The sequence below is a fragment of the Cervus elaphus genome, chromosome 4, assembly GCF_910594005.1.
Source record: "Cervus elaphus chromosome 4, mCerEla1.1, whole genome shotgun sequence".
Taxonomy (NCBI): domain Eukaryota; kingdom Metazoa; phylum Chordata; class Mammalia; order Artiodactyla; family Cervidae; genus Cervus; species Cervus elaphus.
In genome coordinates this window covers 27,441,195-27,456,820 of record NC_057818.1, presented here as the reverse complement: position 1 = coordinate 27,456,820, position 15,626 = coordinate 27,441,195, and the positions used below count along the sequence as shown (strand labels likewise).

Below are 15,626 nucleotides of genomic sequence, written 5' to 3'. Positions count from 1 at the left end.
TGGTTCTCCCCTTGATACTCTTAATACTAGCTCCCCAAATTTTAGATGAGCAGGTAGACAATGGGAATAAAGCCTATTTATGACAACAATCAGCCAGTTAGATGTAAATGGAACCATGTGACTTTGGGAGAGTGGTCTTAAAGGGAGGAGACATGCCATTCTTCAACCCTTCCTTCTTTTTGCTGACTGGAATACAGATGTGATGGTGGGAACTTAAACAGCCATTTTGGGCCCTGAGGCTGGATACTAAAGGTGGTAGAGTGGCACTATAGATAGCGTCTAAGTTCCTGAGAATCATGAAGCCATAGTTCTGGATGGCCTATCTCTAGACTCTGCTTATAAAAGAGGGAAATAGACTTTTATCTTCTTTTATCTATATTTTAATTGAGGTATAGTTGATTTACAATGTTGGGTTAGTTTCAGGTATTGAGCAATGATTCAGTTACATACATATATTTTATATATTACATATATATTTCAGATTCTTTTCTGTTACAGGTTATTACAAGATATTGAATATGGTTCCCTGTGCTATATAGTAGGTCCTTGTTTATCTAGTTTATCTATTTTAGAGTAGTGTGTATCTGTTAATCCCGAATTCCTAATTTATCCCCCCCCCACTTTCACCTTCGGTAGCCATAAATTTGTTTCCTATGTCTGTGAGTGTGTTTCTGTTCTGCTGTTTAATCTATTACCGTTATCTTTGGCTTTCTGTCACATACCATCGAAGCTAATTTAAACTTGGGACATTTTTCTTGGAGTCCCAGCCTAACATGCTAAAGGAACCCAAAGAAAGGGAACAGGATGGGGCCTGCCCGAGGGGACACAGGGAAATTCCAGGGCCGCAGACCCCTCTTTGCAGTGGGCAGCATTCTCTCTTCAGAGAGTGAGCCAGCCCCTTCCAGACCACCCCTCACAGGCTCACAGAGGCGGCATCAACACTGGTAACCATGACCCACATTCAAAAGTTAAAAAGCTCTCAGTCTGGCACTTGGGGCCACAAATTCTCAAGTTTCTTTAACACAGGTGCGTCGATTCACTCCTGTATCTTTGCCTAATTTGGCAAACGTCCCAGAAACAAAGATACTGGATGTTTTTGCAAGATTCAAAGGGGGGTAACACAAGGCAACAAGTCTCCCCCAGCTCGCAGTTCTGCACTGTGGTCTGCAGGAAAGAGAGAGCCTGAAGGAGCAGCTTTCTGACTGGGTATTTCTCTCCCGGGAAGCCCTCGGCCCCTCTGAACTGCCTCCCAAGCCCCCAGGATCTCCCTGCTTCACATACAACATCTGCAGAAAGGGGGCCGTGCGTCAGGGCCGCTCAACCCCAGGCCATCTCTTCTCAGAGCAGCACCTGGTTGTGGAAATGTCACCCCTGCCCCATTCTCAGCCCACGGGGCACAGGAATGACCACACTCTCAGGGCGGCCGCGTGGCCCAGGTCTACGTCCTTCATTTATTCACTCATTCATTCAATCACCAAATACTGACCTGCTGTGTGCCAGGTCCTGTCTCAGGCACCGGAGATAAAAGACCGATGATGACAGACAAGAAGCCCCACGTCTGCGGAACTTTCAGGAGAATTCCAATCAACAGATCCAAGTAAATACATGGTGTGTCAGACGTGCCAGGTGCACCAGGAGGCAACCTCACAGGAGGGGGAGAGCGTGGGGCTGTGATCCGAAACAGTGTAAGAGGGGGCCTCCCTGAGAAGCTGAGCGAAGGCGTGGAGGAGGCGAGGGAGGGCGCCCTGCGGATGCCTAGAAGAGTCTCAGGGCAGAGGGAGCAGCAAGTGCTAGGGCCGTGAGGCAGGTGTTTGCCTGCTGGGTTCCAGCAGGTCCGGAGCAGAGTGAGTCGAGGGGAGCGGGGAGGGAGGGATAAGGACCAAGAGTGAACGGTGGAGGAGGCATCAGATCACGTTTCATCTAGAAGGTTTGTTAGAAAAACCCTGGCTTTTCCTGAGGTAGCTTAGAGGTTTTGGTTTTTTTAAAAGTACTTATTTGGCTGCGCTGGGTCTTGCTTGTGGCATGTGGGGTCTTTGCTACAGTATGTGGGATCTTTTTTTTTAAGTTGCAGCATGCAGAATCTTTAGTTGCAGCATGTGGGAGCTTTTAGTTGCAGCACGTGGAATCTAGTTCCCTGACCAGGGATTGAACCTGGACCCCCTGCATCAGGAGCACAGAGTGTTAGCCACTGGACCACCAGGGAAGTCTCTACCTTGGAGGGTTTTGAGCAACAGGGTGACGTGATAGGATTTGCATGTTAAAGGCTCCCTTCTCCTGCTATGGGTGGAGCAGACCTAGGGTGTGAGGGTGGGAGCAGGGAGACCAGTCGCTGCAGTAATCCAGGAAAGAGATGCTGAAGGCCCAGGGTGGAGGTGGTGGGGAGTCCCCAGGTTCTGGGTATGTTCTGAGGGTAGAGCCGGCGGGAGCTGCGGGTGGATCACATGTGGGGCGTGGGAGAGAGAGAAGAGTCCAGGGTGATCTGGGTTTGTCCTGAGCCACTGGAGGGAGAGAGCTGCTGTTTATGGGTCCAGAAGGCCTTGGGAAAAAGAGGTTGGGGTTGGGGGGAAAGCCCAGAGAGTTGGCTTAGACCTGAGCCAGGGGGTGCTGCCAATGGGGTTCTAGAGTCTGCACTCTGGGGGAGAGGCGTGAACTCTCCACAGAGATGGGGTCTGAACCCAGAGCTCTCACCGGATGGGCGAGGAGCAGGTGTGTGCTCAGGTGGGACAGGCCAGGGTTCTCACTTGCCCAGGGCTGGAGCATCACCAGGCACACGGGGCCTACACTGCTCTCCCCGCCCCTGCCCCAGCATGAACTGGAAACACACCTCGGTCCTCAAAGGTATTGGTTATGGGGCTTAAGACGTATGGTCATTTTGGTCGGAGTGTACCTTACATCTGTGGTTCGGTGTTTAAAGCACCTGAGGATTGGGACTTCCCTGGTGGTCCACTGGCTAAGGCACTGCACTCCCAATGCAGGGGGCCCAGGTTTGATCCCTGGTCAGGGAACTAGATTCCACAAGCTGCAACTAAGAGTTCGCATGCCACAACTAAAGATCCCACACACTGCAAATAAGATCTGTGAGCGTGTCTGCTCAGTCACTCAGTTGTATCTGACTCTTTTCAACTCTTTTCAGTCCCTGGTGGGACTGTAGCCTACCAGGCTCCTTGGTTCATGGGATTTCTCAGGCAAGAATACCAGAGTGGATTGCTGTTTCCTCCTCCAGGGGATCTTCCTGACCCAGGCTCGAACCTGTGTCTCCTGCATCTTAACCTGCTGAGCCATAAGGGAATCCCTTCTAGGAATTAGGATCGTAATATATTTGGGGGCCAAAATTCAGCCTAGCACGTGTGTACACACACACCCCAGCTGTGTGTTATCCACTTTGCCCACAATGACTTCCTCTTCCCTATGCTTATGGAAAGGCAAGTTCAACATCTACCATGAATGACCCTTCCTCCCTCGAGTTTTCTAAGAACATACCCTCTCCAAAAAAGCAGACTTCAGACCGCCTTCAGAATTCCCCTAGGAATTCTGGTTTCATCAGACCCCCAGTGCTTCGCACGTTCCCTTATGCATTTGTTAATTTTTCGTTTTTAAAAATAGAACTTGAATGTCATGCAATACACAGTCACTGAGAAAAATCAGAAGAACAGAAGAGCAAAAAGAAGTTAAAAAATCACATATGATCCCAGTAACCAGAGGAAACCACTGTTAACATTTTTGCTTATCTCCTTTCACTTTCAGTGCTAATCTGTACATTTAAAAACAAAAAACACTGTTCTGAAACATCTTTTGGACTCTGGAGCCAGATCTCCTGGTTGAAATTTCAGCCAGTTACTTGCCATCTGTGTGACCTTAAGCAAGTTACTTAACTTCTCTGGGCTTTGGTTTCCTCATCTGTCTAAAAGGAGGGAATAATAGCACATATTTCATAGGGTGCTTATGATGATGAGTTAACTTATAGAAAGTGCTTTGGACTGTGCCTGGCACACGACAAATGCCACAGAAGTGTGAGCTGTCATCACGTTATTATGTCTATCAGGAGACATCTGTTCAGGTGGGTAAGCGACTTTCGGCAGCCCAATTTGCAGCTGCCTGAGGTTCCCTGGTATGAATGTACTCCTGTTTATTTAACCTCCCCTACTGTTAGGCATTTATGTTGTTTCCAGTTGTTTTTTTTTTTTTTTTTTCCTTTCTATAAACAACTATGGGATAACATCCTTGAACAAACACCTCTGAACACATCTTTATTTGTTCCTAAAAACTCAACTGCTGAGTCACAGACCACACATATTTTCGAGCTTTCGATACATCATTGCCATCCTGCCCTTCATAAAGTCGCACCAGTGGAACAGCGTGCCCATCTCCCCACACCCCATGTAAGGATCTGCTCCCCTCCCCACCTCGTCCAGCAGCCCACATGTCCCTTCACACCTGACTCCAGCACCTGGGTGAAGCAGTGAAGTTTACTAAAATGGATGGGCTGGCCATGAGGATTCAGGGTCCTGGGGGTTGGGGGAGCGGTAAATCTATGCCTCAGTTTTCCCCACATATATTTGCCCATATACCTGCCCACAATCTAACACTATTTAAATACACATTCCATGCGTTGAAATGATACCAAAATTCCAGACTGAACTGGCAAAAGTTCGGCTTTCTAATCACACATCAAGCATATTTTGAAAGTTTCCAGCGTCTAATACTGAGGCTCCCAAGGGACCATTTTTCAGAGTCTTAAATCTGCCATTTTAGAGCTCTGACTCCGAACCCTCCTAGAGACAGACTGCTGGAGAACAAATGCACAAAAACCATCACCTTCCTGCTTGCAAATAGACAAATGTCCCACTTTTCCCATCTCACTAAGGAATAAAAAAAGGCACGGAGAGTCTGTCCTCTGAAGCCCGCAGAGAGCTTGTGCGTGGGCAGGACGCAGTCCTGGGTCCTTCTTTTTTTTTTTTTCCTTCTTCTTTTTTTTTTCTGGGTCCTTCTTACCACACTAACAAGGGAGGGCCTTTGCTCCCATTTTATTGATAAAGAGACGGAGGGTCAGAGAAATTAAGAATATGCTCAGGAGCTGAGAGCAGAGAGGAGAGAGGAGACTCTGAAATTCACACCCTCTGATTCTCGAATCCCTGCTCTCCCTGTGCGGGAGGACCCTGAAAGGGCGTCTGGAAACTAAGTGCTGGCCGCCTAAGCATTGCTCGCGGGTGAAGGACCACCCCCTCTTCTCGCTGAAACAAAGAGAGGCTCGGGCTGCCCATAACAATTCATGGGCATCCTTCCAGCCCCAGAAGTGAGGGGGGCCTAGCTTTCCCTACCTTGTGTCAGAGCTGCGGACATCAGACCAGCAGGACCCAACCCTAGAAAATCATGTCTCCCCTTCCCATGTGATGGGGAACCTAAGGCTGAAGCAGAGTCCCCCAGAGGCACATCTCAGGAGGCCTGGATTGTGTGGAGAGCCCAGAGGAAGAAAGGAGCTGGAAATTCCCTGAAGAAGGAATCCGGTGACTAGAGCACAGAGGGAAGGGGAGGAGACCCCAGCTTAGGGACAACAGCCCCACCTCTGCCATTCGCGGCCTGCCTGCCAGACGCTGCTCTCAATGTTTTGCACACAGTCTCACAACTGTGTGGGCGGTACCACGACAAGCCCATTTCACAGATGAGGAAAGTAAAGGGGAGAGCAGCTGTGAGACTGGCCCGATGGAGCCAGGCAGTTAGAAATGCATAGGATGGCTCAGGCCTCAGGTCTGAAACAAAGCACCACCTCTTCTCAGCCGTATGACGTGAGGCAGAGACAGGCCTCATTGGTAAAATGATCATGATAATAAAATGGGAGAATGTGAAAACTATAAACAGCTAAATAAACATGAGTTGAACAAAGAGGTTCAGTGAAATAATTTCCTAATGCTGATGTGCAGGCAGGGAGTTGGAGACCTCTATGAAATTATCCTGGAGATGCTGCTGAGCCTGGCTCAGTCAACAATTATTGAGCGCTTGCTGTATACCACCACAAGAAACCACCCACCACCTGTGACCTGCTCATCGGCCAGTGGAGCAGATGGGTCAAAAATCTCACAGATGCATGTAACAGGGATAAAGTGAGTGAAGACAGATCCAGACTTCCTAGTGGCCAACCAGCCAGCACAGGTGGATTCTCCATCACAGGGACAGCTAAGACCAAGGAACCTGAAGAGAGAGGAAGCCCACGAGGTGCCCACCAGGAGCCAGGCCCCAGCCAGGCGTGTCACCTGTGCTATTTCAGCAAGCTTCACCCCAGCTTACAGAGGGCGGGGTCAACAGTTTCACCTCTAAGATGAGAAAACCGGAGTCAGAGAGGTTAAGCAACCTATCTGAGATCACGCAGGTGGCCAGCAGTGGGGCTGGGATCTGAACCCAGATCGGTGGGACCAAGAAGAGGATGGGAGGGAGTTGGAGAAAGAGGGAAGGCTGGAAAAACCACCGGAGTGGGGGATGCCCTGTCTCCCAGGGCCTGGTGAGAAAAAATGGCAATGGGAGCCCAGGACTGAAGACAGTGACCGAGGGAGCCCTGTTCCAGCCTGGCCAGGGGCAAAGAGTCTTCGAGAACTGGGCAAATCTGTCTGATGAGGGAGGAGGGGCCCTGACCCATGTAGTCAGAGGATGAGGGTACACTGTATTGGGACCCCACAGCCTGGACCCCCGCCAGAGCCCCCACGCATGTATCCCAACATTCCCCCTCCAGGCCCTTCTGGGGCTAGAAAAGGAGAAGGATCCAGGAGTTCTGTCCTGCGTGGGGAGCTCTAAAAACCCACCCATGGGGTGGTGAAAACTTTCCCTCCAGGAGATTAACAAGTCCAGCCGCCTATGCAATGCCCTTTGAAGTCAGGAGGACTGGCCCGCCTCAGGTGGGTTCTACAAAGAAAATAGGCAGGGAACTGGCAGGGGTGCTATTGGCTAACTGGCCTCAGATCTTGCTCTTCTGAGCGCTTGGTCAGTGCTCCCAGGCCTCCAGGAACAGCGCCAATCTCCCCTTCTCTACAAGCCTGGCCTGCGCCAAGGAGCGCTCACTGTTACTTGAGCCCCTACCCACAACTCCAGGCTTTACCTAACCCCTCCCCGCACTCCATCCCACACACTCCAGCCCTCCTGCCTCGGCTTAGTTCAAGCCTCTCTCTTATCCCAAGCCCTCCGCATAGGCTGGTCCCTCCATTCCTCAGCCTGGAGCACTACCTCCCTCTCCATTAATAGAAAATCTGTCTTTTAGGGTGCAGTTCAAATGCTGCCACCTGCTCAAACCTCTCCTCTCCCCTCCTGTCTCCCACCTCAGGCTCCACCCTGCTTCCTGAGTGTGTCCCCACACTGGACCCCCTTCCCTGTCCTGTTCTCTGTTCTGTTCCCATGCACCAGGTGGCAAGGCCCTCCCGGCGAGGGACTGAACCTCCCAGGTGCCAGAGGACATTTTCTGGAACCCGTGTGTCCTTCCAGGACACACCGACTGAGCACCCCTGAGCCCGTAACCTGGGGGCTCCCTGCTGTTCCCCGTTCCCAGCTCCCCCCCCCCCATCCTCCAGTCTAGGTCTCTCTGCACCTCTCCCCTGGGGAGACCACGGGAGCCACCAGGAGGGTTAGCCCTTCCTGTTTGGGAGAGTGTCTCCACCCTTCAGACCCCTTGCCCCATCCGTCTCCTTCTTCCTCTCCAGGGCAGACCCAATGTCCTCTTTTGTTTCCAGCCACTGCGCCCGGGATGTGGTTTCCAGCAGAGTGGCTGGCCCAAGGCTGAAGTTTCCTGGTCATCAGGGTCCAATCTGGCTCCCCACTCTCCTGGTCACTGGCCTCTACTTCCAGCGAGTAACTTCTCCTCCCAGGGAGGGCTGCTCAGATTTGTCACAGGACGCCGGAAATCCGAGCCCCCTCCCCCGCCAGCCCCGAGGTCTTTTGGAGCCCAGGGAGCGCCTTTCTTGGGGGAACCGAGCGACACTGAGAGAAGGACAGGGGCTCCAAGCGCCCTCTCTTCTTTTGAAGACCTGACTAGAGCTTGACTCCAGCGGGCCGTTCCCCCGACCACGTCCCGGCAGCAAGCGCTGTACCCACCCCGACGCCGGGCCGCGGAGACTCGGAGAGCCAAGCCGGGCAGGGCACCGCCCCAGGTCGTCTCCCGGGGCCCGGCTCCGCACAGGAACCCGCAGCGCACAAGGCAGGAATTAACTGGTGCCCGCACCCCCTCCTCCTGCGCCAGCCTGAGACACCCCAAAGCCCTGGCCGCCGCCGCCGTGCCCGGCTCCTGCTCCAACTCGGAAAGTAGCGGGCGGCGAGGCCGCGCCGAGGGGCGGCGGCCGGGAAGGGCCGGCGGTACCTGTCAGCAGCTCGATCTTGTGTCCCAGCACCTTCATCTCGGCGTCCGGCGCTGCCCGGCTCGCGGCTGCGGCGTCGGGGGAGTGCGCTCGGCGGAGCCGGGGACAGGAGCGCGGGAGGCGAGGAGGGAAGAGGCAGGAGAACGAGGAGCGGAGCAGGAGGAGCCGCCGGGAGCGCTTTCTCGCCGCCCCCCACGCCGCGCTCCCCCCCTCCAAACCGGTTTAAAAAAATCCACCAATTGCACGACCGCGCACCCCTAAAAGGCGCCCGCCGCCACCTGGTCCGGGTGAACTCCGGGAGGCGGAGAGGGAGCGCGGGGTGGGCGCGGGTGATACTCCGGGAGGCGGCGGGAGGGGGCCCCTCTGCCCGCCGCGCGTACAAAAAGGCCCTGCCGCCCCCGATGTCGCGATCAGGGAGGCGCGGGGGGGCACGGTGCTGCGGGGCCCTGGCCCTGGCTGGGGTGGGGGGGTGGTCCCCGCGTCGGGCCGGGAAGGCGAAGAGGAAGAGCCCTGGCGGGGTGGAGTGGGGTGGGGAGGAGATGCCGCCCTCCTAGGCGAAGTGTGGCCCGGCGACAAGGCGGCCGGCTCGCGGGTCGGGGTAGCACGCGAGGGCTGCACCGAGGCAGGGGGACCAGCCGCGGCCGCAGTGGCCGGGGGGTGCAGGAGATGGGCCTCGGGGCGCTGCCGACTCACCTAGAGAGACGCGAGCAAGACAGACGCGCAGGCGGGGAGCCAGGCCTCCGCGCCGCCGCCGCCAACGCGCGGGTGCAGGTGCGGGCAACCCGGGGCCCCTCCGCAGAGCCACCGCTGCTGGGGGCGGGGGCCGGGCCGGGGGCGGCGCGCCGCGGGGGGCGTGCCCACGAGGGCGCGGGGAGCGTCGGCGCCTGTCCCGGTGCTGCTCCGGGCCTGGGGGCTGGACCCGAGAGGCGGTTCCTGGGCGCGCGGCTTCAGCCTCCCGCGGCGACCTAGACGCCGCGACACCCGAACCCAGCGGAGAGCCCGGCTTGATCGGCCTGCTCCTCACCTCCTGCGGCGCCGGGAGGAAGGGTTCCCGCTGCTCCGAGTTCGCCGGGCGCGGCGGGAGGCCCCGCCCGCCCCGCCCGTCCCCTGGTCGCCGCGCCGCGTCGAGCTCCCGAGGGAGGGAGCGGTCTCTGCCCCAGTCTTTGTTTAGATTACCCGGGAGCCCGGAGGAGACAGCATCCCCCTCTCCCCCGCCCCGTCGCTGGCTGGGAACCGCTGGGGGACAGTCCTGGGGGGTCTGGAAGAGCCAGGTGCTCAGCGGGGCTTTGGGTCGTCGTCCCCTGTTTGCAGAGCTTGAGGGTTTCCTTGGGGAAACTCATGGGGGAGTGACTCCAGGCACAGGTGTTTGGGGCTCTCAGGCTCCCCCTCCCCACCCCCAGAGCTTCCTCCGCACACCCGTAACAGAATGTGGCCAAGTCCCTGCTCTCCACCATTCACCCTCCATCATCTGAGCCAGTAGGAACCTGGGGACCTCTTTGGTCCTCACTCTCCCTCTGGTCAGGCCCAGTGACCTTGCTCTCACCTGTTACCCCAAGAGAGGGAACACCAGTGTCCCCAGATGGAGTCCTACTGTAGGGAGAATGGGAATGGGATGACTTGAGAAACTTTACTTGGGAGAGACAGTTCAAGTGGAGGGCTCTTGGAGACCAGGGTTCTACTCAGGTTCTGCTGCTGATTTGGGGCGGGGTTCTGCCCCTGCTGATTCCAGCCTTTCTGGGGCACAGTGACTGTGTGGGACCAGGTCATATGGGCAGTCTGGGATGTTTCAGGCTGAGAGGTCAATGTGATTCTTCAAGGTCTCTCCCCCTTCACTGGATCTTTATCTGGACTGGTTTGTAGTCCCAGGTTTCCCTCAACTCCAGGCTTCGCAGGAAGCTACTATGATCTTGAGTTAACCCATTCACCAATGTTTAGGAAGCTGGTAAGACTTGGTGGCCCCAGATGGGGTGCATATTCCTGCTTGGGGTGCAGTATATAGACTGCAAGCTTGGGTTCTCCTTACAACTCTGGGGCTCACCTTGGGGAAATCCTTGCCTCTCAGTTTCCTCCTTTGCAAAGGGGATGCTGAGGGGAGGTGGTGACAGAGTAAACCTCTATATCCAGAACACCCAGGAAGCTGGTTCTATAGATACAAGTCTGGAGCTGGCCCTTAAGAGCACAGGCTGGTTCTACGATTTCCTGGCTGTGTGACTTATCCTCTCCGAGGCTTCATGTCCTACTCTGTGAAACTGGGATGATGCTGACCTCAGAGGGTGCCTAAGAATTCAGTGATGGCATAGAACGCTTTAGTATAGTGCCAGACACACGGTTGAAATGCTCAGTAAATAGTCCCTATGATTACTGATGATAAAACTGTAATTATTGTATTAGAGATTCTTTCAGGCTTTTCTGAATTCTACCCTTTCCAATAATTTCAGAGCTAGTCACTGAACAAAACTGATTGCTGATGTCCCAGTAACATAATTCTCGAAGCCTAGCCTGTTCTAAATTCCCTGGAGGAAAACAGGCCCCGGGAGGATGTAAAAGGCTGCCTGATAACAGCGTTGACACTGTGACTCAACTGTCTCTGTGCAGAATGGTGTCTGCCAGGGACTTGAAGTAATGTGGACAACCCACCTGGCTCAGAATGCATGAACCCCCAGTGGGCATTCAAGGGGTCAGGTCCTAGAGGTCCAAGAGGATATGAAGTCCTAAGACAATGAGGCGACTCAATAGATGATGAAGCAATGTGATTGTATTTGAACACTGCCCTCGCCAGGGCCTACTGCATCAAGGAAAGGTGCTTCGGGTATAGGCAGGGAGGGGGGCTCTGAGCCTTTCTGGAGGAGTCAGTCACACTGGGCAGAGGAGTCCCAGCTGAGTCAGTAGGTGGACAAGGTCTCCATTCCTTTTTCTCCAGGGCTCTTCGTCATCCTTGTGATGGAGGCATGGTGTTGGAAGCAGGCTGGGTGGCAGGGTTTTATATATATATATATATATATTTTATTTACTTATTGACTGTGCTGGGTCTCCACTGCTGCACATGGGTTTTCTCTAGTTTTGGCGAGTGGGGCCTACTCTGTCATTGCAGTGTGTGGGCTTCTTACTGCAGTGGCTTCTCTTGTTGCAAAGCACAGGCTCTGGAGAATGGGCTCAGTAGTTGTGGCACCTGGGCTTTGCTGCTCCACAGCATGTGGGATTGTCCCAGACCAGGGATGGAACTGGTGTCCCCTGCACGGCAAGGCAGATTCTCAACCACTGGATCACCAGGAAAGCCCCTGGCAGGGTTTTTAACAGAGGAAAGCAGGGCATGGCAGATGGCCAGGGTGTTGGCTGGGACAGGGGGCTTCTAAGACACATCCCTCAAGCCTCGGTCCTCATTACAAGAAAAAGGCTGCGAAAGTTGCTGCCCTCTCGGGACTTCCCTTTTTCCCATGTGTAAACCGGGGAAGAGACTGCCTGTACCTCAGCTACAGACAAGATCCGGCCTATCTGAAGATCTCTCTGGGCCTTCATTTCCCGATCTGGAAACTCAGGCTAAGATATCAGTCTGGGTGATTACAGGAACTAGAAACCTACTCTGTCTGGTTTAAGCAAAACAGAGCTATGTTAGAAGGATGGAGAGCAGCCCTGGGGATCTCAGGATGCAGGCCCAATCCCGAAGCATCGGCGCCATCCCATCAAATGCTACCGCAGCACCGTCTCTGAACAGGGATGTGGGATACTAGCGTCAGGACCATGGCTGCCTCTAAAGCCAGAGGTGCTGTGGCCGCTTTGTCACCAGGATGAATTGTCCGTATGGTCTTGGCTTGCTCATGTTACCAGATTCTAATTCACAGATAAGAATGGGATGTCTGACTGGAGGTGCCTGGACCACGTACTCTGTCAAAGCTGCAAGGGAGGCTGGGAAAAGGTATTTTCAGTTCCTCTAGTGGGAGGTGGACCCTGCCTCATAGGAAGGGCATTCAGATGCTGGTGGCCAAGAGAGTGACCAGTGCCCACTTCAGATAATGATGGACTCGTGAAACTGCTGTGAGATGACACAGGCACTCAGCTCCGAGCCCGGCATAGAGGGAACACATTATCCTAGGTCGTTGAGAGTCATATCACACTGCCAATCTACAGTGTCAAGCAAGGCTGCTCCTACATCCTTCAGTCTTTGATTTTTCAGCAGGTGAAAGACACAAGGACCTTGAGGACAGTATGGCTCGCTGCCCTTCCAGATGCAGAGGCAGCTCTGGCCCCGCTGCCAGGAGGACAGGTGACTGTGTTTTTCCACTGTGGTGATGAATTGGGCTGAGTCACCATCCCTGTCCAGTCCCCTCGTGACCATGACTGGGAGCAAGTGAAAAGAACCAGCAGGTGGAGTCAGGGGTGCAGAGGAGCCTGGGCCCATGGAGGCTTCCTCTCTTAGCAAGGGGAGGATGAGCAGAAATGGTCCCCCCCATACACACAACTAACCTTCCCCACTCACTCATCATGAGTCAGATGGCCTAAGGGAGAGAAAAGAGGATCCTTTCTCTTCTTTTACAGGCTTGGCTGAGTGCCTCTTTGGTGCCAAGATCTGGGCTGAGTGTACCAGAGAAACCAGAGCGGACCAGGCACTGACCTTGCCTCTCAGGTTTGTGCACCAATGGAGAAAACCAGAGCCCCATAATCTGGGTTCTGAGCAGACTCTGCTGACATGTGCAGTTGAGGTTCCTGTGAGGTACAGTGGGGGCCTGGAGGGGTCAGCAAGGGCTTCATGGAGGAAGAGGCATCTGAGCCTGCAGAGAGGCAGAAGGTCAGAGAATAGAGATAGAAGAGGGGGTGATTGGGGGAGATCCTCCCTGAATCCATCCACCCATCCATCCTACACTGGGTCAGCCAGGCCCTGTGATAAGCTCCGGGAGGCACAGAGCTGAGCGTGCTGCAGCCTTGCCCTCTATCAGGAGCTCCTGGATTGACGTGGGAAAAGCTGGGTGTGCATGAGCAGATGATAAGGAAGCCGGAATGAGCAAGTGGGCAGCAGCGGGTGCCTGCTCTCAGGCACTCTGGAATTTCACCAGCGACCAGATTATCTGCTCCTTGCTCCTGGGCCACGCTGGACCACTCACTGGCTATGTCGCCACCTCCTTTCTCCCATAACATGTAAAGACCACCCCCCACCCCCCCGCCGGCAGGGTCCACCCTTTGCTCTCCAGGAAACTCCAGACACCCTACTCTGTCCTCCCCCATCCCAGAGGAGAGCAGAGCACCCCCCAGTTTCCTTTGAGAGTGCTCTCCATTTCCCTGGAAGCTTTTCCAGACACATGCAGCCCCAGTATATGCCGAGTCCAGGAAAGGGGTGATCTGATAATATATCTTTAAAATTCCAAAAGTCATCTATGCTCAATGCAGAACACTCAGTGCAGAGGAAAAAAGTGAGAACCACTCGTAATTCCATTGCCTGAAGATAACCAGCGTCCACATGTTAACACTGGGGAGGGTGGGGAGGGGTACGTCCTTTAGTGCTTTGTGTTTTTTCCCCAAGGAATCATACTGCATATATTTTTGCCACTCTGTTTTTTTTTTTCACTTGCCAGTATATCATGAACATTGACCCTGAGAAAATTACTCTTCTGCAATGCAATTATAACAGCTACACTATCTTTATTGTGTGAAGTGAAGTGAAAGTTGCTCAGTCATGTCTGACTCTTTGCGACCCCATGGGCTATACAGTCCATGAAATTCTCCAGGCCAGAATACTGGAGTGGGTAGCCTTTCCCTTCTCCAGGGGATCTTCCCAACCCAGGGATCAAACCCAGGTCTCCTGCATTGCAGGAGGATTCTTTACCAACTGAGCTATGAGGGAAGCCCATTATTGTGTGGGTGCTGCATATTTTCTGAGCTAGTCCCATAGTGTTGGGCATGTAGGAATGTTTTCAATTTTTCAGTTAGAAACACTGTTGCTAGTAATTTATGCCAAGATGCTACTTTGCTCACATCTCTTGGATGACCTCCTAGGGCCACTCTGCAGCCTCCTTTTGCCTGGCTGCTTGACCTCTGCCCTCTCTGACCTCTGTCAAGGTCAGCCCATCTATCCTTGACAGGAGACCTGTATTGTGGTGCTTTGATTGGCTTTGTACCTATGCAGGTTCATGCGGGGATCCTGGCGGGGGGGGGGCGGGGTGGAATGAGTGATTATCCCACCTTCCCAATTGTGCTAATTTCATTTTAAAGCCTAATTTTTTTTTATCTTGTAAGGTGTTACCAATGGGGGAAACTGAGCTAAGGGCACACAAGACCCCTCTGTACTTTTTGTTTTTGCAACTTCTTGTAAATCTATCATTACTTCAAATAAAATTTAAAAAAACAAACAAAGTTAAGATAGTCCTGGAGGGATCTATTTGGCCCCAGTTTCAGGAACTAATGTTTTTAAGTCTACACTTTGTCACAAGGACCAGAAATAAGAGTTCCCTGCTTTAGTTTCCCCTGAAGGGTAGGAAACATCCCAGGGAAAGACAGCTCTCCCAGTGGGTGGTGGCTGGCTCTCCAAGCCTTCCTGGATCCTAACTCTGCTGCTGGCCTAGATCGTGAGCTTCGGGGGCCTGATCAACCCTGCCTGCAGTGGGAAGGGAGAACCAAGAGGGCAGGGAGGAGGCACAGCCTCCCCCTCAGACCCCAGGGAACTCCTGGGTAAACAGCAATTGGCAGAAAGCAGACAGAAAGCTAAAACTTGCTCTTTGGAGGACAGCTAAGCCGTTCTCCTTCCAAAGAGGACACACAAGTCTGGAGAAGCCTCTGTCCTGAAGTTTTGGAGAGAATGGCCCACTTTCTACAGGGTGATTGTCCCAACCCCACCCCAGATGGGAGCTAAAGCCTTGGGCTGAGCTGGGGTCCCACGCCCCACACCTGGGGTGGCCCCTAGGCTGAGCGGCCCCGGGCACTCTGCCCTGCTGGGGACCACAGTGTTCCCACAGTGTCCTCGGCACCATGATAACAGGGTTGGGAGGAGTCAGGGGTTCTAACCAAGTTTCCAGAAAATAGAAGCTGAGGAACTGAAATGGGATGCTGTGTGGAGGGTTCCCAAGACCACCCTCGAGCTTGAAGGACTCACAGAACTCAGAAACGTCACTTCCCTCATGGTTACCATTTACTGCAGTGAAAGGACTCGGGTCAAATCCGTAAAGAGAGAGAGGTGCATGAGCAGAGTCTGGGAGACTCCAGGCACAAGCTTCCAGGTGTCCTTCAGGCACGGTCAATGCTTCCAGCACTGGTAGGTGACATCACAAGTGGCGTATCAACCAGAGGTGCTCACCTGAGCCCTGGGGCGCA

The 15,626-nt window shown here is 53.8% G+C and overlaps 1 protein-coding gene across 4 annotated transcripts in view; it reads right to left on the bottom strand.

Annotated features, from left to right (window-relative positions):
- Positions 1–9,455, bottom strand: part of NDRG4 (NDRG family member 4) — a 42,873-nt gene extending 33,418 nt beyond the window's left edge. For 2 of the 4 annotated variants that reach the window (XM_043898617.1, XM_043898619.1), the window contains exon 1: positions 8,333–8,514. In XM_043898617.1, coding sequence (XP_043754552.1) covers positions 8,333–8,369 — 37 coding nt within the window. In that variant the 5' untranslated portion in view covers positions 8,370–8,514. Of the gene's footprint in view, positions 1–8,332; positions 8,515–9,023; positions 9,330–9,354 lie in introns of those variants that run through there. The other 2 variants (XM_043898620.1, XM_043898623.1) reach the window with 2 other exon arrangements.
- Positions 9,456–15,626: the final 6,171 nt, after the last annotated feature.